Genomic DNA, 23,367 nt, shown 5'->3' with positions numbered 1-23,367 from the left:
AACTGAAATACGCAAAATGGTGAATTTATATACGTGACGGGCTTTGTTTATTATGGAAACAAATCATGTGTAAAATACAGTAAACACTATTAGCATGGATTATTTTGGTTTTTATTTTATGGTTTAGTACATGGTACTGTCATTATGTTTTGATCTATACTACTATACAACTATACTACCATGATAATACTGCAGTACATGCTTTAAAAAAAGCTTTTTTCTACTTTTAAACGATTACATTATGTTTGAATGTACATTTTGTTTTTAAATTGATATTTGGTGTGCGATTTGTTTTATTGTGTTAATGAGAAATTAATTGTGTAATTATTTATGCTCTGTTTAAGATTATAGTTTTAGCCATATTATTAAGTTTAGCCATATTTCTCTGAGAAATCCACATTAAAAAGTCTCTTGAATAATGTTACTATAGTAAACTGTAGTATATTATAGTAATTACTACACTTTGTTATTATAATGCATGCTACAGTATTCATTCTTTACTATGAACTATAGTGAATTGATTAACTGTAATAAATACTGTTGTGTATTTTAATATTTATTATAGTAAACTGTAGCAAATTATAGTATATTATAGTAATTACTACATTTTGTTAATGTATGCTAAGGTAAACACTACTATTAACTACTACAGTGTAGTGATTGAAAAACTGTTATATATATTGTACTATACTTTAATATTTACTGTGGTAAGCAATTTACGCATTTAGGAATTTTACTACATTTTATTATAGTAAATACTAAAGTATACTACATTTTTATTACGTGGGAAAACCTTCCTGAAAGGGAATCAAACCAGTATGTGTATATGTGATAAAGACAATCATTCTCATCATTGGCAGACCCAATATCTCCTAATATAATGCATCATTTATGTGTTTGACCTCCATTAGGGCTCAAGATGGTTTGGGTAGCACAGATACTCGCTCACAGTCTGTTCCAAGAACAATGGAGACGGACCTGGATGATGAAGAGGCTTATATGAATCAAAAGAAGGTCAGATTTATATTCATAAACATTCTTTACATTTATTCACAGATTTATTCATTTTTTTAAAGCACAAGTAGCACAAAAAATCATAAGATGCAATGTTTCCCTCTCTCCTGCAGGTGGAGCTGTTGCAAGCACTGCACGCTAGCATACAATCACTGCAGGTGGAGAGACAGGTGCTGGCAGAACAACTGAAGAGATTCAGCGCTCTGGGAGGCAGCATGGACACTTTAGTTCAGGAACGTTGTAAACCCAATGAGAAAGAGAAATATCGCATGTTTGTCGGAGACCTGGAGAAGATCGTAAACCTGCTGCTGTCCCTGAGCGCACGCCTCGCTCGTGTGGAGAACGCGCTGACTGCGCTCAGAGATAAAGAGAGTCGAGAGAGCGCAGAAGAAAGGGTGAGAAGTCTTAAACGCATTAGCATGCAAAGATTGCAGAAAATCTTCATGCATAAAATATTTTCTGTGTTGATCTTCAGGAGTCCCTGCAGCTGAAACGGCAGCAGTTGTGCAGTCAGCACGAGGACGCTCGCGAGCTGAAGGATAACCTGGATCGGCGCGAGCGACTCGTTCTGGACATCCTGGCGGGTTACCTGAGCGGACCGCAGCTGCGCGACTACCAGCATTACATCCGCATAAAGCCCGCCCTGCTGATACGACAACGCCACCTGGATGAGCTCATCCGCCAGGGGGAGGAGCAGGTGCGAAGGCTGGAGGAGAACCTTCCCCATGAATCCCAGCCAAAGAACGCTGAGCCCACCTCAATGACCTCACAAAGTTTTAACCCCGCCCACTCGCCACGCCCCACCACTGTGACCTCACTCTGACTCTGCACGTCATGGATCGATGGCGTTCAGGGCTGCTGGGGAGGTTGAGATGGAAACTGTAAAATAAACTTTTAGACAATGCACACGAAGAGTGCCTTAAATGAAGGATTGACATTGTGACTTGGAATCCCAATATCACACAGGCTGACAAAAACATAAGCAAACTTTAAAGAAATTGAAGAAAACATTTTAAAGAAATTATGCACATTTGTCTTCCTAGGTTTTTTAACTGAAGTGTTTCTGGTTTTACGTTCACTATTCCAATTAATGTAATATAGCACCGCTTTAACATCATAAATAGTTTTAAAAACAAATATAATGTCACAATGTTTAAAGCCTTAAAATAAGGGATGCACCGATACAGATACTAGTATCAGTATCGGCACCGATATTGCGTCCATGTACTATAAAAGTGCTCAGATACATAAAAACCAATACCTCTCGTAATGAACTTTCAATACACCAGCATATATTCAAACTTATTCTTTATACACTCAAAAAAATTATTTATTTAATTTACCCAGTTTTTGGGGTTGGTGGTTGCAATCAATTTATTTAAGCTACATTTAAACAAAAGTTTTTTGTTTTGTTTTGCTTTTCAATTTTTTTGTTTGAGTGTAGCTTAAATGAATTGATTGCAACCACTTACCATAAAAAATTTAGTAAATTAAATGAATATTTATTTTTTCAGTGTACATGTTTGTTTATTTTTATTATACACATTATCTTTATTTATTATGCCATTGGTTTGGTAGTGGAGTAAGTATGAGTTTTGTTCCAAGCAGATAAAATGGTTTATTTTTCATAATGTCTTTTGAGATAGTTATTCAAAATTATAAAGTAGCTGACCTTAAATCATCAGTTTGTGTAGGTTTTGCAAAACTGTCATATGACAAAAAAGTACAGGTATCGGTATCAGCAAGTACCAAAAGAATATATCGGTACTTAAAACATTGTATCGGTGCATCCCGACTTTACTTTTATATGCAAAATAGATTTTTAAATTGAATTTGAGGTGAAATGTGACCCGAACATTTTCTTGGCAGGTTTTGTGTGTCATTTAAGGGCATTTTGATACAGTATGCACAGTGCATTTAAATCCTCATGAGCTTGCACAGAAATGCCAGACAGCCCTGTAATGGCCGAAGATGAATCGCATTTGACGTCACAGAGAGAAAACACGTAACACACATTTTGTCTGTTCTTCATATTCATCATAAATCCCTAATGTCATCTGAAATGGCACCTTTACAGCAATAGCACCAATTATTTATGATTTTAGAAATGTTTTTTTTTTTACTCTGTATGTTGCTGTATATAATCTGAACAATCCCGTGATTTTAAAGTAGATGGTTAAAAATAATAGATGTTGGGTTTTTGTATGCAAATTACAGTAAGCAGAACATTGTATAAAATGTGCTAAACCATGACATCTGTTATAACGGTGAATATTTCCCTGAGCTGATGTTTAATGGCACTTAAACACGATATACAGGACGTAGCTTCAATGGCAATTAGAAAGAGTGAATGTTATTACAGGGTGTTTATGCTTCCTTCCTAGTTTTATCACAATGCACATCCTCAAACTATTTTGCCAACTTTTTTGCTGTTGTTTGGTTTAGTTCTTCTTTTTTGAATTTATCAAATATCTAACCCGTACAACTACACATGCACACTACAGCAGATTTTAGATGCGCTTGTCATGGATTTGTTTATGTAAAGAGCCTGCGGTTGTGATCTAATACGCGTGACATTGATTTCCATGACAGAGGTCGAATCTAAACAGATTTTTCAGCCAAGCTTCACGCTGTTAAAAATGAAGAGCACAGTTGGAAGGCAAAATAAATCTATTTTTTAAATACAAGCTCGTTGTCTGTTTGTCTGTCATATATATTATTTTCTGCACTTAAATGTAAAAATGTGCACTAAAATACACTTTAACTACACTTTTTATCCACGAATTTTCTACTTAAAGGAGCCATGGCATGAAAATCTAACTTTTTCCATGTTTAAGTGCTATAATTGGGTCCCCGGTGCTTCTATCAACCTAGAACATGTGAAAAAGATCAACCCAGTAACTTAGTTTTGGTAAACCATTCTCTGCAAGTATGTGAAAAAATAGGTCATTGAAATTTGGCTCCCCTTATGATGTCATAAGGAGCTCAAATAATTCACAACACAATTGAGTTTCAATACAACAAACCACCATTATGGTGATCAGTGTTTGCATTTCATCAGCTAATTTGCATTTTAAAGGACACATCCAAAACGGCACATTTTTGCAATTTTTGGCAATTTTAACATGCTATAATAAATTATCTATATGGTATTTTAATTCATAAGTCACATCGGCATATTTTAAGCTATAGCCAACAATACATTGCATGAGTCAAAATTATAGTTTTTGTGGGGGTTTTTATTAAGTAAAGATAATGCGTTTCATTCAGACAACTTTAAAGGTGATTTCTTAGTATTTAGATTTTTTTGCACCATCAGACTCCAAATATTAATCCAAAAAATACATCTCAATTTTAAAAAATTGGCCCTTATGGTTTTGTGGTCGAGGGTGAGTACACTAAAAATCAATTATGGTGATATTTAGTATGCTTTTTCAAGTGCACATGTACTACTAAGGTAGAACTATACTTTTAATTGGTATATTTGAAGTGTTTAACTTTCACACTATTATTTAGCACAAAAATAATTGACTAAAAATTTACGTATATTTTTTTAGTACATTCAAGTAAACTTTAATTTTCCCTGGCGTCTACTCAACCCAATGTTGATCTACTATAATAATTACATAAGGGACAACAGACGTAAATTAGCCTTGTGGCTATAATCTGGTCCAATTATATATTGTGCATTGTCCCTGTAAATAAATACTGATTATTTTTGGTTTACAAATCATTTCCATATTAAAGGATTATACACATCAATTTATCTGCAAATATAACTAGGTCAAAATGAAATGAATACGGGAAAGACGAGTTGAGTAACATTATTATTCATTATAAGTGAATTATCATTACTGCATATGACTCTTATTTTACCATAATAATGCAAGACTATAGGTGGTGATGGTGTTGTTATTTTTTACATGTATTCAAACAAAACACATAAGAAAAATCTGATACAAAACACCTGTTTTATATTTCACATTACAGCCTTTGAAAGCTTTAAATATGAAATATGTTAAACATCTGAACTATTTAACTCTTACATGCCAAACATGTTTTGGTTACTCTTCAGGCATGTTGTAAATGTTTTGCCTTTGTGCAAAACAGGTCGCTCAATCAACTACAAGGGCAGGACGTGAGAGCAGAAATAAAGATGAAAATGAAAATGTTTCAAACTCATGAAAATATTTATTTTTCTTCTTTTCATGCTTGGCTAAGATAAATCATATAATAATCAAGAGTGACTGATAAATGAATCTCAATTTCAACTTTCCTGACCATAAAAGTAAAGTTGAAATAACTTAAGCTAATCCAACTTTATTTTTATAATTTGTAGCAACTCCTCACTAGTCAAAAAAGTTGAAATTAATTGTAAATTCAACTTGATTCAACTTAAAAATGTAAGTGCAATAAGGAATTTTGACAGTGTACATTAAAGAAAACCGCAACAGGAAACTGATGAGTGAACAGGAACTACTAAACAAACAATGTAGTAATAACAAGATCAACAGTTAAACCAATATGCTCTGTATGTTTATAAGGGCTGGCCAGGTGAAAAGTGCACAAAAATGCACTTAAGATACACTTAGAAAATGTATTATTTTAGGGCTGTCAAAAGATTAAATCGATTAATCGCATACAAAATAAAAGTTTGTAGTTGCATAATATATTTGTGTATCTATTGTGTGTTATAATTTTGTATACATAAATACACACATACACGTATACATAAGAAAAATGTTATGCATGTATATATTTTAATGTATATATATAATATTAAATATATCAAAATCTCAATAAATTAAGAGTTTCGTTGCAAAACGAGATAAATCCATTTTTAACATTTTTGTCAAAACATGTTTATTATTATGTTATCATGTTATTATTTTGTTTTATGGTGCTACTTAGCTGTATTTTTTAAGTTATGAAGGTTTCAATCAAAACAAACCAACTGCAGTTGCATTGAAAGTAATTGGAATGCACAACCAAAAAACAAGATTTCTGAACAATTAAAAAAACGGTGGTTATCTCGTTTGGAACGAAACTCTTCAAATATATATATATGTAAAAGTTTCTTAAAAACGTACAAGAATGTGTGTGTATTTATATATACACAAAATAATTACGCACCATGCACACACATATATTATGCAAAAACAAACTTTTATTTTGTATGCGATTAATCGCGATTAATCTTTTGACAGTCCTAATTATTTTCATGCAAAATAAAAAAAATGACGTGTTGTACATCTAAGTGTACTCAACTGAGACACCGTTTATTTTTAATACAATAAAAATGCAATTATTACTGATGTTTAGTGTACTATTTCGTAGAAGTAACTATACTTTTAATCAGTATATTTGTAGTGTATCACTTTCATAATATTATTTAACACACAATAACAATTAACTATTCATTTAAGTATTCAAGTTTATTTTTAGTACATATCTATTTTTACCTGGGTGTGCCGACAACATCTGAATTATTAAAAAGACAGCATGCCGTGTAATGTAATTCTCACTAATGTTTCAGTGTTAATACATTCCTATAAAAAAGATATCTTTAGGAGAAACACAGTTAAATTGTTTACCCCACTGAATTCCAGGGATATACTTGATTATCTGTACATTAAAGCAGCAAATGCACGCTGGTAAACAAAGTTGAAACAGCATTAAAGGTCAAAGTATAGTCTTTAATTCATATAATAATAAAGTTTGTATAAAGGTGCATACATAACATAAATCTGCCGAGCACAAACACAGCAAAATACACAGCAACACACCCCGTGACATGTCCAAACACATCTGAAAACACAACACTCTCATGAGATGTTACCCAAACTCCTAAACTTTGTTTTTCCTGCCCTCCCTCCTGTCAGATATACAGTTTGATAACATAAGACTCAGGTTTGACTCGAAATACAAATCATTATAACACAAACAGAACTTTTATTCCCACCTATAGTGTTCAAATGCAAAAGTGCGAGGAATAACAAAAACAAATGGGCGGATAATTTTAAAGGAGGTCTTTGGGTTCAAACAATGCTGGAATGTTCTTGCCACTGTCAGAAAGCAATGTTTCTCTCTCAACCCCCATTTTAAAGATAAGGAGGATGAGTGAGTTAAATATTAAACCGACTAAACCAGCTGAGAGCTCTCAGCATGAGCAAATCCAGGGTTGAAAAGTTAACATAAGCACATTCATATCTGGACAGATGGACACCATCATATAAAAAAAACAATGTAAACATCAAATGATAGTGAAACAGGGGTTTCATTTTGCGCGGACACACAATGACCAGAGAGAGAGAGAGAGAGAGAAACAAATCTGTTTCAGCAAAGGAAATGAAAAATTGTTATGAATAAAACTTCTGAGGATCCCCAATCTGTGACATCATGACTGGATTCACAGTTTACATCATTACAAAGCAAAACACTGCTTTCATGCGATACACATTAACATATTCGCAAATTACAGGAGAGGTATACATGAACTTAAAGGGATAGTTCACCCAAAAATAAAAATCGGTCATCTTTTCTGCCTCACGTTGTTGTAAATCTGCAAGAATTTAATTTTTCTGATGAACACAAAAGATGATATTTTGATAAATGATGGTAAGCACACGCTGATGGTGCCCATTGACTTCCATAGTAGGAAAACAAATATTATGAAAGTATTGTGATAAATAAAGAAGAAGATATTTTGATAAATGATGATAAGCACACGGCTGATGGTACCCATTGAATTCCATTACATTTTTGTTTTCCTACTATGGAAGTCAATGGTTCCAATCAGCCATCATTTATCAAAATATCTTCTTTTGTGTTCATCCGAAAAAAGAAATTCATACAACATGAGGATGAAAAAATATGAACAGAATTTTATTTTTTGGGTGAACTGTCCCTTTAAATCTGCTTTCAAAAGAAAAGCTTTCCAAAGCACAGAAACCCAAGTGTCATACACAAACACAAGTGACAGTGCATCATTTTTCACCCCAAAAAGTGCCACCTTTATACTATATGAACCATGAGCCTAAAAAGCTTCAGGACCAGAAGCGACCCTCAAGTGGGACTTGTGCTTAAACAGTGCAGCAATAGACGTGTGTCTCTTTACATTGGGTTTGCTGTTTGCGGGTCTCATAGTGTGTTTGTCCAGCACTGCCGTACCACAGTTGATCACTTTCTGTGGTGCTCCCAGGAGTTCCAAGATATCCCTGTTTTCATCTTTACTCAAGTACTGCCACGGCCTTTTCCCGCTGCTGTCCCTGATCCGAACGTCTGCTTTGTACGTTTGCACCAGTACTCGAATGAGTTTTTTGTGGCCGTGGATCGCCGCCAGGTGAAGCGGCGTGTAGCCGCACAAGGTCTTGGCGTTGACGTCAAAAGTCATGCCGGCCTTTTCCACTCCATAATAAAGTGTGTTCAGAACACGATGGTCACCGTGCTTGGCGATCCAGTGCAGGATGGTAAAGCCGGATATAAAGTCACGCTTATACAGAAGACTTGAATCATCTCTGAAGAGAGCGTAGATGTCTGTCCAAGTGCCTGATGCAGCTTTAACAAACCACTCGTGCTCTCGAGGGTCAAGGGGGACGGAGGAATGCTTGCAGCTGAAGGACCCGTCGTGCCCCAAACTTCGTGTGGACCCGGCTGGCGAAAGGAGGTCTCTGGAACTATGCCCCTTGCTGGAAACTAAATTTCCCATGCTCAACGTGGAAGACAGCAGCTGAAGACGGTTTTGCCGTGTGGAGCCGGCTTCCCCCGGGAACGTCTGATCTAGGTTTTCCCCGAGACTCCGACACATGCGACTCTGCAGGTGAGAATGGGCGGCCGTTTCTGGAGACGCGCTACGTGAAGACGTTCTCGACTCGTCTTCGAGGTGACCGGTGGAATGATGGAAAGGTCCGATGCTGCGACTCGGTTGGTGCAGCTGGGACAACAATCTGTTCTCCTGACTGCGACGGAGGAAAGCACGGACATCATTCCCATCTTGTTGTCCTGGCAGCTCCTGATACCTCAAACCTTCATCGCTAGGCCACTTGTCGCGCCCGGAGCCCTGCGGTGCCCAACCCGTGTCGGACAGGAGCGAAGAAATGGAGGTGGTTGAAAGGCTGTCGTGACTAGTGGTGGGAATCGTTGGGCGATTAAGTTGCAGATAAGTTGGAGGCGCATTTTGAGGTACATGTGGTTTCAGTAGACTGTCGTTGCTTTTGCTCAGCCCTGCTTGGGTGTACAGGGGGGCGCGGATGTACTGAGGGACGTCCACTAGACAAGGGGTAGAGGTGGATATATGAGACAGTCCAAGAGATGCTTGAGGAGGCCACGCCTTGGCAACAGGCTCCTGAGAATGTTTATTGTAAGCCTCCGGCGTGTTTAAATTCACTTTTGGTTTTTCAGGTGAAGGCGACGCTCTAACCTCATAGTAAGCACAATGCGTCGAGTTGACAAAAGACTGCTCGCAACCATCTGCTTCCCGTAATTGTCTCTTTTTGCCTGGATAAATATTGTTGTGTTCCAGCCCGGTTGCCTCCCGGGGCGATTTCGATTCCCATGGCTGTACAAAACTCTGGCCACTCCCACTCGAGCGACTGTCAATGTCAGGTGGAGCTGGACATGTGTCACGAATCTGTTCAGCGCAGGACACTGAGATTACAGGTGGTTCTCTCTTATGGGTTGAAGTTTGGAGATCTTTCTCCAGACTGGGAGTTGAATCGTTGTTATTGTTGTATTTGGTCACAATACCAGCAACAGGCAAGATCTCAACACGAGTCTGAGGAGGTTGGATGGGTAACGCAGTTTGTTTATATTGCTGGTTTGTACTCACCCCTGGTTTAGGGTCCGGATCTTTCTGGAGGTCGCGGTTCTTGGCGATGTCTCCAACGTGCGCGAGGTATTTTTTCCTCAGCACGACGTGAGACGCCCCGTCCTCCTGTCTCACCGTCGCCACGGAGTTGACGTATTTCTTAAACAACTCGCGGTTTTGCTCTCTCTCCTCGTCCTCGCGCAGGAATCGCCTGTAGTGCGTCAGTAACTCCGAGTTTCGCACTCTGCCGCCGTTGTTGATGATAAATCGCAGGACGGACTCTTGGTTGAAATCGGTGGCCATGCTGCGCGGGATCTCACGATCAAACAGAAAGAGCTTGACAAACAGTTTCTCCGGTTCACATTGCGACTCCGCCTACTCGCTGCTCTCTCTGAGGTCCACCTGCATACCTGCGTGCTGACGTCACCTGTGCACCTGACTAGCGTACCCCGCGCATATAAATTATTACAACGTATTAGAATGAATGGTTTTAGTATTAATGTTTTAAGCAATAAACTGACTGAAACAGAAGTAGTATGAGAAAAGTTGCATTGTCTGTTTACATATTGTGACTTTGTTTACATCCGACATTGCACTTTACTTTGCATACATTCCAATACAAATATTTCATGCACAATTTCCATTGGGTACAATGACCATTTGCACTTTAAAGACATTTAGGGACACTTTAAAAAGACAACACACGTGCTCATTTATTTGTATGTGTATGCTATTCAGTCATTCATCTAATACTGTTTTAATTTGCTCTTTATACTTATAAACTTTATACTTATACTTTATACAAACTTTGCTGTATGGGTTGCAAAATTAGAAATGTATTTGTTGCCCCTGAAATACATTTTAAAAATATATGTTAATACATGAAGGTTAAAACTAAGTCTATTTTCAAATTCAAAAGTTTGATTAAGCTTTACTTTCTACAAAATATATTTAGCACATATAGTAATGTATAACATATAAAATTATAAGTATATTTTTGCAAATATATTTCATTTGAATCTTTTCAACCCTGTTATGTTTACAGGTTTGTAACATACAACGTTTTTCTTTGCATTTAAAGTGAATATAAATGCTTTAAAATATATTTATTTTGTACAATATAACCTATTTAAAAATGTACAAAAAATGGCATAAAAATATATTGGTGAAAAATAAATTTTTGTAAACATAATTTGAAATATATTTCAGTACATATATTTTTTGCGAATTTATTGTATATTTTTAAATATATTTTTTCTGGACAAAATATAAAATGTACAAGTATGTATAAAATATAAAATTATAAGTATATTTTTGCAAATATATTTCTTTTTAATCTTTTCAACTCGGTTATGTTTACAGGTTTGTAACATACAACGTTTTTCTTTGCATTTAAAGTGAATATAAATGCTTGAAAATATATTTGTTTTTTACAATATAACCTATTTATAAATTTACAAAAAATGGCATAAAAAATATATTGGTGAAAAATAAATTTTTGTAAACATATTTTGAAATATATTTCAGTACATATTTTTTTTGATAATTTATTGTATATTTTAATATATTTTTTCTGGACAAAATAAAAATTTACAAGTATGTATAAAATATAAAATTATAAGTATAGTTTTGCAAATATATTTCATTTTAATCTTTTCAACTCGGTTATGTTTACAGGTTTGTAACATACAGGGGTGGTATCCTGGACAGGGATTAGCTTAAACCAGGACTAGGCCTTAGTTTAATTATGAAATATAAACATGCCTTATTGAAAACATTACTGTCATGCATTTTGTGTGCAAAACAAAGGTCACTGATGTATTTTAAGATATGTCAGTGCAAGTTGTTTTCAGTTTGGACAGCTCTTACATTTATTTTAGTCTAGAACTAGTCTAATCCCTGTCTGGGAAACCGCCCGACAAAGTTTTTCTTCGCATTTAACGTGAATATAAATGCTTTAAAATAGATTTATTTTTTTATAATATATGAAAAAAATGGCTAAAATATATTGGTGAAAAATACATTTTTGTAAACCTATTTTAAAATATATTTCAGAATTTATCATATATTTTTAAATATATTTAAAATAAAATATTTTTTTTGCCATATGGGAGGCTTGTTTTAAAGGGGTTTGGACACTTTTTTAGCTAGCCAAGCTGGTCTTAGTGGTTCGGACTTAAAAGGACTTTGGTTAGGCTGAAAGCTTGGCCAAATTACCTAAAGCTGGTTGCTTGGTCTTAGCTGGTTTACAGTGGAAGTAGCTAGTTTAAGCTGGTTGTTCCAGCCAGTCAAAGCAAGCTGGTGGGTCAGTTGTCCTTCCAGCCTGACCAGCTAAAAAAGTGTCCAAAATCCCCCTGAAACCAGCCTGCTACACCTGCTAAAACCAGGCTGGGAGACTAAAACCAGCTAACAGGTTTTTCAGTTTTTTCAGTAGGAAAGCGTCAATAAAATCAGACTCATGAATGGTGCCAAAAAGTTGTGGACACCTGAGCCACACTTAACAAATTAAATAACAACAATTAAAAAAGACAGCACACCCAAAACATATTTTACATTAAGATATTGCACCATTAAAAAAAAACATGAAATGGACCAGTTTTTAAAATTAAACGTTCAACATGTTCATACAAATAAAGGCTCTCTGACTGTATGGTTCCATAAAGCAGGAATTCTCAAACTTTTTACTACTAGGGAACAGTTACTAAGCATTTTTATACTTATTTCATAGTGATAAACGAAAACACATTCTCTCATGACTTTAATTGTGTGTTTTTAAGAGGGATAATCTGTTCAAATTACATTTATTATTTAATGATCTTAAAGGCTGTCAAAAATGAGCAGTAGCAAGACTGACATGGTTCATAGATGGTCCTATATGTAAATATCCCCTTCTTAATAATACAACACAATTATATAATTTATAATAAATAAATAATAATAATTATAAATAATTTATAATAAATTATATTATTAAATATAATTTATTAGCTAAGCATTGACGACAACCAGGGGCCCACTTTGAGAGCCCCTGCCATAAATGACCATTAACAAGAAACTAAAGGCTCTTAGACTAAAAAGGGGGGAAAAAATGGTTCTTTAGAGAACCTTTAAATGAATTGTTTTTTTGGGGAACCTAAAATCATAAGTGAGAATCTTTATTTTTAGCATGGGTAGTGTGAAACCAAATAGCTAGAGCCTAACTCCTAAGATGACTCAGAATAGTTAAATTAGTTTCAGGAATAACTTTGCATCATTTGCTTGCATCTTATACTGGTTATATTTTTACACTTGGCCGTTTACTACTACTGTGCAACGTTTCCACAAAGCAAAAGCAGATTGCCTTTTTGGGCTTTAGATAGTAGCATGTGCCTTTCATTTGTTACAGCAAATCAATGATAACCAGCTAGTGCAGCCCATGTCTGATGCATTGATCACATGACCACTCCGTTTCTCTCGTGTCAGGCAGTGCAATGAACCAACCAGTTAAGATCTCACATTACACTACTGCATAATGGCATCCTTTGGGTAACCTCAACACAACAGATCATTTATCAAGATTAACTCGACACACTCACAAGAAAAGGTCAAGACATTTTGAGTTCAGTACTTTTTTCATTTATTTGAGCATTGGGAGGTTTCTCTGCAGCAGTCCAGTTTATTATCATCACCTCAGAGCAGACGAGAGCGTCAGCTATAGCAAAGGAATGGTGAAGGTCTAAAGCTTTATTCATTCAGAATATTATTTTGTATTTTATTCTACTCAATATAGCACAGTCACAGCTTATTATCATGTTAAGAACAATTGACAAACAATTCATCTAATATCAATCAGGCCATGTATAACACTTTTAATGCTCAGTTATAAGGAAGTGATAGGGAAATTATCACCTTTCCAACACACACACACATGATCATTGCTCACACACACATCACAACAAGTGTTAAGGCCAAGCCACGGACCAAGAGAATGGAGATGGTACAAAACTAATATACATCTTTAACCACGGCTATTTTAAATGAAACGTCAAATAAAAGTCATTTAGTCAGCCCTTAAAAAGTTTGAGGGCTGTTTGACAAAAAAAAAACAGACAGACATAAAAATTAAGGATGAAGTATAGACAGTAAAAACAAAAGAGTTGGCATACAGATAAAAGAGACAAACAGCAACAATTGAATATTTTCTACTTTTTTTCCAAACCTTTTTTCCTGTATATCGTTTTTTTTCTAGCTTTTTAAACCTTTATGCACAGTAAATGGTCATGAAACAGCATCATGCAGCATATATGTTTGTTAGTATTTTTGGCTCTCTTCTGCTCTGAGGTCGACAAACACCGTTGCTGCGGTTGTGTGATTATTCAGGCAATTCCTTGCTCTACGTTTCGCTGACAGGTTGAAGAGGCGGGCAGGGGGAGGAGCCAGCCTTCTGCCGGGTCACTTCACCCGTGCACGGGAGCGCCCCCTCCTGGGGATTTTCCTCGTTGTACAGACGCTTGATCCCATCAAAATACTCATCCACCTCCATGTGTTCCACTTTTCGCTTGGCCGAGGACTTGAAGTAAAGTGGAAGCTTGGTGCGGGTAATGTTGGGGTCAGTGGGTCGGTGGGGGTCACAGCCCGGTGCAGTCGGATCGGGGGAGACCTGCCAGGTGGACAGGGCTCCCCTTACCCGAGGATCCGGAGCACGGGGCAGGGGATGGCAGATGTACACAGTGTTAGGAGGCAGGGAAGCCTTGTGTGTGGACAGGCAACGTGCAACCAGCTCTCGACAGCCAATCAGCTGTGAACTGTCAATCTGAGAAAAAAGACAAAGATATAGGGAAACACGTTACTTCGCAAATAAAGGTGAGCGCATGTATCATATTAATAAACAATACGGCAACAGATGTATGCTACTGTGCTTGTACCATGGTTGGGTTGTACAAAGAAATACCACCCAAACCCCCTGGTGGGTTAATCTCTGACAACAGCACTATAATAAGACAACAATGACAAGAGCATATGTATCATGACAACAATAAATCTTAAATAAACGGTAACTTTTATTAATATTAATAATTGGGACACCATTCCTTCACTGACTAGCCTTTCTGTATGCTATCAAGTGTGCAATGTGACATTATAAATGTTGTAACTTGACAGTGATCTCATGATACTTACTAGAGTTAACTAATCAACTTGGATAACTGAAGTGGACTTCATAAATTATATAATTGATAGATAATAATGCTTGACCCTGATAATGAGTTCTTAAAAAAGGACAACAATTCGGCTAAATTTTGCATAATCATTAGCTACTGTTTGACCCATTAGTGTGTTTAAATTAAACTTTAAACAGGTTAATTAAAACCAGTCTCTGCATTCAAATTGACATGTATTCAAAAATATCAGGACTAAACCCTTATCTTTCAAACAATCAACTTTTAAACTTCATTATTTCTTTTCATAACCACAAGCATGCGATAACCATTAACATGTTAAAAAGGAAGTATGTAGTATCATAATCCTCCAGACAAGCGGAGTATGAAACAAACAGCTGTTAGTTTCAACATTATACATTTATTTTTATATCTGTAGATGGTTTAGTAGTCTGTGAATTCGACCAGGTTGTTCAGTGGCTGATGCAATCTTTAAAAAACATGTTGGCCGACATATTAATATAACCTTTAAAACAGACCTTTAAAACAAAACTAGAAATAAGGACGTTACCAAATTGCAATTTCAATAACTTGTTAAGACGATATAGCTTTTAATTTTAAGGGGTTGTTTCCCAGACAGGGATTAGACTAGTCCTAGCTGAAAAAAAATTTAAGAGCTGAAACTCTAAACTGAAAACAACATCTTAAAATACATCAGTACCCTTTGTTTTGCAAAATGCACAAAAGTAATGTTTTAAGTAAGGCATGTTTGTTAAAACTAGTTATATTTCGTAATTAAACTAAAGTCTAGTCCTGGTTTAAACTAATCCCTGTCCGGAAAACCGCACCTAAATGATTTAAAAAAGCAAAAAGGACACGGGTAATAAATCAAGCTGTTAAATCTGGTTTAAGAGGCTGAGGTCTCACCTGTGCTTTGCGAAGCAGGTTGACAGTGAGAGCGAGCCAATCAGGACAGAGTTTCTCCAATTCTAGCGTGATGAGGGCGAGGGACAGCACCGAACCGCGCACGTGCAGCAGGGCATTATGGGACAGACAGTGGAGGAGCTGCTGGGTAAGCAGAGCCACATGCTGTGACGGGTTGAAATCCGACAACACCGTGGTGAGGCGCCCAGACTTACAGCTCAGAACCATCGCATGGAACTAGAGATACAAAAAAGGAGACAAAAGAAAGTGTGATTATATTTGAGAAGCACTGACACAGAAATTTTAATGTTGTATATTTTCAAATACGAACTTTAACCTAATGACTCATCTTTTACAGCATGAAATTACTTTTTAAAACTACAAATATTTTATGTAGTCCGCAATTATTGTAAGGCCAGTGACACACTGGCTGCGTTGCGTGGCGTTTCAGTTGCGTGGTGGCTGCGTCGCGTTTTCTGTGTCTTTACACACCAGAACCGTGCCTGACGTGGCGCGCTGCTGCTGTAGGTGACATAAAGGGAGGCCTCCAACAGACCAGGCATAAATATAAAGCCTACTGATAAGGACATCATCAACAGTATTGACCGCAAAATAGACTATTTATTTATTTATTTAAATTACATTTATATCTGAATTTATGTCAACCAATAGACTTTCAAACATCAAAAATGTCATCAATTAATATGTATGTGTGTACAAAATGACATATAAACATATTTTCCTATTCTATTTTGGCAGGAAAATAGACGTCGGTTCTATTTCTAGCATGCATGCGTTTTCCGCTCAAGCGCCTGCGATGCGCGTCTCACGCATGCAGTCTGCAAGCTCTAACCTGTTAACATGGGAGCTGAATTAAAAACGGACACGCCACGCAGCTGAGACGCTTACGCCACGCTTTCAGTGCGTCACCGACCTAAGGAGACTTTGTTGCTAATATTTGAAGCATGAGTACTGAGCGTGCATGCGTGAGTGAACTTACGATGTAAAGAAAGTCCAGTGCAGTGGTAGAGTGCAGGTCCCAGTTCAGCTTATCCAGAATAATTCTCTCCATTCGCAAGACCTCTGATGGAGAACAGCCACATTTGCTGCTGGATGCCAGATCTCTCAGAGATGGGATCCGCTATAGAAACACACACATCAAAGATTAAACACACAAACCATACTGATCTATTACTAATAAACATCCATTATATACTATTATACTGTATAATAGAAAAAATCTAGCAAAAGACTTAACTGAATTAATGTAACAGATTTAGTAAATTTAAGCTACATCACATGGCCAACTAAAACTCTGGCCAAGAACAAATTTAAGAGGTCTGCCAAACCTAATCGGATTACATACGAGACCAACAATGTCCATTCAGGTGGAAACAAGAAGAAAAATATCAGTTACCATCAGGAGATGGTTGCTAACCATGAATCAGCTCAGCTGTTCTTTATAATAAAAAATGTACATGTTGGACTGGGGAAAATTGATCGTAGATCAGCATATTAATATTATGTTCACCTCATCTTCCTCATTGGTCTTAACAGCCAGGAAGAAACAAGAGATGGCAATGCAGCGGAGGTACTTAGGGCGGGCCTGAAAAAGAGAGAGAGACACAGCAAGAGAGAGATCAATGAACAAGTGTGTCAATTTCTTTGGGTCTACTGCTTTTGCACACACTGAGAGTGCATCCCAATTCAGGGGCTGAGTCATTCAAAGGCCGTATTTGAAGGTTAATGATGTCACAGGGGCCGCAACGAAGGCTGTCCCAATTCGAAGGCTCCTTCACATGCAGCCTTCGTTTCCCCTGAATCCTTCACGGCCTCGGCTATTCCAAGTTTCCAAGCCTGTGATGTCTGGGTATTTTAACCCTAGCAAATTTAAGATCATTGTCACTGTTTTATTATAACAAATTATACATTTGTTATATATTATAAAAGACGTTTTAAAGGGGAGGTTTAATGCAATTTCATGCATTCTGATTTATTAACACAGTTTAAGAGTTGGTTATGCTAAACATAAGCAAGGTGTCAAAAAAGCAGTTGAGCTTGTAACAGAGTATTTCTGAGCCAAACTCACGCCTCCTTTGTCCTACAAGTTTCGGAAAGTTTTTTTCAAATGGGGGTATCCGTTATGACTGATTGACCCCATATTCCTTTTATGGGCCTTTACCTCCAGAAAAGCACACCTGCCCTGCACGTCAAGTGAGAGCGAGAACGCGCATTAGCATTGCACCGTCGAGTAAAAGTCACCGGTATCACTGCAGAGCACGCGACAACATTGTTTTAGCAAGATAGTTCGACAAAAGAAGTGTGTTTTTGGATGTAAGGAGAAGACAACAATGGATGCAGTTCGTTTTTACCGGACAGCAAGCAACGTAATTGCAAATGAGTTTGTTTGTTCCCTGACTGTATTTCGGAGAGGACTGCTTTACAAACAAGGCTCAGTTTGACGCCGGACTTTCCACTTTTTTTACAACTATTGGAGCGGTCAAAACTTTAAAAAACCTTGTTTAGGAGTCACAACCACAGGCGTAAGTAATTCAAAATCTCACGTTTTTTTGTTTGTAATCGCGCATACGTGCATTTAATGTAAACAACACCAACAACAGCACTTTGTACTGCATTTACAACATTTACACCTTTTAAAACGGGCAAATGCAGTTTAAAAACTGGATTATGTTGCTTTTTTATTAAAATAGCGGATAAACAAGCAAGGATTAATTACCAGAGACGTCCTGCTGTAATCGTTGCTGCTATTGCTCCTGTTTGTCCATTACTAAGTATCCGATTGTGGATCATATGTATAATGTAAGGCTGGTTATTTTAAAAAAAAAAGTGTTTTTAAAGTTTGAATTCCATTTATGTCGGCTGTAAATCCAAAAGTAGTATCCGAAGCTGCGCGTACTCGTAACTCTTCAGCTCCGCCTACTGCACGCCTTCAAGTGTTCGACCTTTTTTGCCAAAAATCGGAAAGGCTGTTTTTTCTTTTTTAATAAATTTGACAAAACGAAAGACTCTTTGGACATATGAATGATGAAATACTACTCTATATATAAGCAAGATTAACATTAAGATTGGCAAAAACGTCTTGTGTTATGTCAGCTTTAATGATGTGAATTAATATTATTGCTGCAATAATGTGCATGACGCATTTTACTTCTGTATATTTCTAAGGTTATTAAATTTAATATCCTGTTCATCTGCATCAACGCATCATATTCTCTCAAATAAAATGAAAAAATATCTGGCTTCATATTTATTTTTAAATGTCTGAAACGTCTCCGCTGTGGTGTCTCGCTGACAGCCACGGCGGAGCAGCAACTGACGCAACTGTCTCTGTAGGCTAGATCGTCTCATGTCGGTTTGCCTCTTGGACATCAGAGGATGCAGCCTTCAAAGACCGAGTCTCGCCTTCAAAGTCCACGTCCTTAGAAAGACTCAGCCCTCAAACTGCACCCGCACCCTGAGTTTGACACAATAAAGGGCAAATGTTTCTCACATATATACACTTCCTGTGTTTATTTCCTGTTCTGATGCCCAAGCAAACGGGCTATTCTGATATACACCGACTGCCATGTAACTGCACAACCTGAAAGTGTAAGAACCCAAGTAAAACCACAATAACTGCATCTCTGTATTGTTTCTTACTTTAAGATTCTCAAATGATCTCTGCAGTTCTTCAACAAGAAATGCTTTACAACCTTTTCTGAGGCTTAAAAAGGACACATCATTATAAACAGGATTAAACAAATACTAATTAAATAGTCATACAACCTTATTTAGTGCTTTCTAGCACGATAACAGCCAAAGTAAATTTTATGCAACAATTGCACACAAACATATAAACATATTTTTCAAGGCAACCTGGATAACGCAATATTGTTTTGCATGCACAGTTGCTATGGATGCTGACATAACAGAAAATATTGTTGTAAAACCACAATCATTGACAGAGGCAGACAACCTGGATTGGACAGCCGTTTTAAAAATTACCTTAATGGCGGAGAGAAAGCGATCCAGTATGCTGATGGCCAAGCATAGGGTCTCTGGATAAAGCTTCAGCTGGGAATGAACTTCCCTCAACCACCGAACGGCTTCATCACGCTTTTCAGGGGAAATATCTGTATCCTTAAAAATCAAAACAGTAAACAGATATCAGTATCTGCTGAGCCTCATAAAATAGCACCAAACCCAGTATAATTCATGCAGATATGCGACCCTGCCTGTGAAAACCCAACTCATTTACTGCATATTGTAAAGATTATTCTGTGAAAATATAACCTTAATATCTTTAATACCGAGTCTGACTAAGAAAGGCCACATTAAAGATTGAAATTAAAGTGAAATCAAACATCATCATTAGATATGAGACTTTAGACTGCATTTCGCAGGCATCACATGACCGCCTGTTATCTCAGCATTTTATTTGACTTATGATTATGAACCGTAGCATAATTATGACTGACTGTAGCATTTAAACAGTACAGGGCACAATTTTTTGGTTTTACAAATCTCATACATAAAGTACCGTATCTGTGACCTTCAGAGTACTTTATGTACTTTAAAAACACACAGTACATGATAGTGCCAAATACAAAGTAGGGGTGAGCGTGGCACAAACTAACGCTGGGTTAAATGTAACACGGCTACTTTATTTACATATTTAGTAGCCGTGCACTTGACTTTGATATTTATACCAGGCTGAGCAATCTGTGCTTTTGGCCTTTTTCTCTTACTGTCAGAAGATGATCTCCTGCGAATTTGTGAAAGGTTTTGATGTGTTTCGGTTAAGATATTGAACAAAGAGCGTTTAGGAGGCATGAAAGTATGTTTTCTTTTTTCGATTTCTGAGTTGGGTGTGTAAGTCACCAAATCAAACCTTATATTATTTTAATCACTGTCTTGTTATCTAACACACAACAGCATTTTGAAACATGACAGCAAATCTTAGTAATTGATAGCTGGGATTGAAATCATTTTTACACAGCGGGGTTGTTAGTTGTCCCACAGTGTTGCAAATAAGCCTCAGGTATACAATGATAATGAAAATACAACAATGTAAAAATTAATAATCAAAATGATAGCTGTTAATACAATATCAAGGGAAATAACTCACAATTATGCTTTTTTTGCCTTAATTGTGCGTCACTTTAAAAAAAATCTATTTATATGCATTGATGCATAATGCAAGGATGGTTAGATGAAGGATCATGGATGGATGAATGTGTGGATATCTATCTATTATAGGCAGATATATAAACAATATTCATCTTAAGTAGACATAATTTTATTGAATTATTTGTGTTTAAACTAAATTTTCTAGCAGGTGTTACAACAAACCGTCTATTTGTTACAATTAACCCCACCTATGGGGTAATGTGAATAAAGTTTGCACTCCTGTCACTTTCGATCTAATTGTACGATAAGGGTAGGTCCCAAAAACAAACTTTAAGTGTTCATTTGCAGCAGAGATGTGAGTGTTGATTGTATAAAAAATATTAATTTAAATTTAATATTTTTAAATAATACAGCCAAAGCCAAAAAGTGTTAGTTTGTGCCCGGCTCAATTATTGATTATTCATGACATTTCAATCTATTCACGCATCTTTTATCCACAAAATGAGACCGCATTTAACATGCATTTATTTTTGCATTTATTTATTTATGCATTTGGCAGACGATTTATCTAAAGTGACTTACAGTGCATTACCAGCTATACATTTTTATCAATACTTGTGTTCCCTGGGTTCAAACCCATGACCTTTTGCACTGCAAAAGCAATGCTCTACCACTGAGCTATACAGGAAAAATTATTCTAAGAATCATTTATCTGCATAGCTATCTGCCTCGCACAATGTAAACATTTTTTGTTACACCCAACAATGTGGATATATCAGCACACCCAGTATCACTCACCTGGTTGGTAGGTTTCTTTGGCACGTGAACCTTCCACAGTTTGGCTTCCCTAGAAACTGCCCTCTCCAAAAGAGAAGACAGTTTCTGGCTCTCCAAGGGTTCGGCAAATTTCATCACGAACCCTGGAAAAGCCTACCTCCCCACTGGATACAGCTACCTGAACATAGGACACATACAACAGCTTAAACACATATGTAAAACATACATACATATAGGGCATATCATTAATCTGTCAAATAATTATTTAAATAATAAATAATTGTATTTATATTTATTATAAAATTCTTACATACAGACACATACAACAAGTTAAACACATATATACGTAAAACATACATGCATATATAGGGCATATCATTAATCTGTCAAATAATTATTTAAATAATAAATAATTGTATTTATATTTATTATAAAATTCTTACATACAATATATATGAAGATGTTTAGATATATTTAACTAATAAAGTAAGTTATTATTTAACCATCATCATAGCAGCTATAAAAACTTTACTACATGACGATAACTGTCAAAATCCATAACATAACAACATTTACGATGTATCTGGATTGATGTTTGTGGTGATGCTCAACTGTCATTCGGTTTCTAATGTGTGGACAAAAAATAAACACTTCTGATTCAATTCATACCTTGAATATGAATATTGGTGTATATCAGTATTATGTGATATAAAGAGATGATTATTAAACAGATGATATGGGTGTAAGACGCTGTTGACGCAGTTTACATTAAATGCGTGCTAGCGGACTAGCCACAGAGCGATACGTCAACAATAACCTGTTTACCGAAAAACAGCTACACCAAAAATGACATTTAGGTATTTAATGTATACATTTTATCCTTTAGGAGTGAGTTATTTGAGTGAAATGCTACGATTTCTTTATACAATCCCTCAGCAATTGCGAGATTTTTTACCTCCCCTGCAAGGTTGTGGGAAACGCAGATCATCCGGTCCATTAAACTGAGGTAAAATGAAGTAGCAAATCGGACTCCGTCATCTTTTTACGCGTCCATCTTCGCCTCCATTTTCGACATAAAATCTGGCAGGGGCTTAAAAAACTTAAAGGGATCCTTCCAAACTGATATTAAAAAATAAAATGAACGGAATATAGACAGGAACGTCTACTTCCGAGGAGGGGACTGAGAAGGAAGGAGAGCCTTCCGCCTACCTCCTTCGACGCACACAGGCACCTTCACCGAAAATATTTTTTTAACGAACGAAATAAGAACATAAAAAGCAACAAACGGCCAAAAACGCCACAATGCACCAAAAGCAAATGTAGATGTGATCGGGATTTCATTTTTAATGCAGATAATTGGGAAGTTAGAAAATGTGTCATCAGAGGACTACTTTTTCTGGTGAAGGGATTTTTGGAGTGTTGATGGTTGGTGGGAGGGACTACTTTCACATACAATGATATACAGTACAAGGTCTCACGATTATACATGTAAAGCCTAGCAAAAAATGAAACAGTGGTTGAACTTTTTTAAATATATGTACGCTTTTGAAATGTATCAGCTTACATTAGGTTTAATAAGCC

The 23,367-nt window shown here is 36.4% G+C and overlaps 3 protein-coding genes across 7 annotated transcripts in view; 1 reads left to right on the top strand and 2 right to left on the bottom strand.

Moving 5' to 3' along the window:
• The window catches only part of shroom3 (shroom family member 3), a 64,402-nt gene extending 60,701 nt beyond the window's left edge, over positions 1 to 3,701 (top strand). For all 5 annotated transcript variants that reach the window (XM_073871506.1, XM_073871505.1, XM_073871507.1 and 2 more), the window contains 3 exons: positions 912 to 1,014; positions 1,128 to 1,409; positions 1,490 to 3,701. In XM_073871506.1, coding sequence (XP_073727607.1) covers positions 912 to 1,014; positions 1,128 to 1,409; positions 1,490 to 1,837 — 733 coding nt within the window. In that variant the 3' untranslated portion in view covers positions 1,838 to 3,701. The remainder of the gene's footprint in view (positions 1 to 911; positions 1,015 to 1,127; positions 1,410 to 1,489) is intronic.
• Positions 3,702 to 6,689: 2,988 nt separating this feature from the next.
• On the bottom strand, positions 6,690 to 10,226 carry LOC129424146 (ankyrin repeat domain-containing protein SOWAHB). Its single transcript, XM_055180738.2, has one exon. The coding sequence runs from the start codon at positions 10,121 to 10,123 to the stop codon at positions 8,051 to 8,053; it is 2,073 nt and encodes a 690-aa protein (XP_055036713.2). The 5' UTR covers positions 10,124 to 10,226; the 3' UTR covers positions 6,690 to 8,050.
• Positions 10,227 to 13,419: 3,193 nt separating this feature from the next.
• ccni (cyclin I) lies at positions 13,420 to 22,992 on the bottom strand. The gene is made up of 7 exons (XM_055179238.2): positions 22,742 to 22,992; positions 21,808 to 21,964; positions 19,885 to 20,019; positions 17,411 to 17,485; positions 16,880 to 17,020; positions 15,883 to 16,116; positions 13,420 to 14,612 (listed from the first exon to the last, which is right to left on the bottom strand). The coding sequence occupies exons 2-7, from the start codon at positions 21,919 to 21,921 to the stop codon at positions 14,193 to 14,195; spliced, it is 1,119 nt and encodes a 372-aa protein (XP_055035213.1). The 5' UTR covers positions 21,922 to 21,964; positions 22,742 to 22,992; the 3' UTR covers positions 13,420 to 14,192.
• Positions 22,993 to 23,367: the final 375 nt, after the last annotated feature.

This window comes from Misgurnus anguillicaudatus, chromosome 9 (assembly GCF_027580225.2).
Source record: "Misgurnus anguillicaudatus chromosome 9, ASM2758022v2, whole genome shotgun sequence".
Taxonomy (NCBI): Eukaryota; Metazoa; Chordata; class Actinopteri; order Cypriniformes; family Cobitidae; genus Misgurnus; species Misgurnus anguillicaudatus.
Note: the sequence above shows the minus strand (reverse complement) of the source record. Positions and strands in the feature narration are given on the sequence as shown.

What these genes read in the sequence shown, in the direction of transcription:
- ccni (XM_055179238.2), bottom strand. Translation starts at nt 21,921, where the DNA reads ATGAAATTTGCCGAACCCTTGGAGAGCCAGAAACTGTCTTCTCTTTTG. An exon ending in CAAAGAAACCTACCAACCAG is followed by an intron (nt 20,020 to 21,807) that starts GTGAGTGATACT and finishes TTGATTTTTAAG; the next exon opens with GATACAGATATTTCCCCTGA. An exon ending in GCTTTCTCTCCGCCATTAAG is followed by an intron (nt 17,486 to 19,884) that starts GTAATTTTTAAA and finishes TCTCTTTTTCAG; the next exon opens with GCCCGCCCTAAGTACCTCCG.
- LOC129424146 (XM_055180738.2), bottom strand. Translation starts at nt 10,123, where the DNA reads ATGGCCACCGATTTCAACCAAGAGTCCGTCCTGCGATTTATCATCAAC.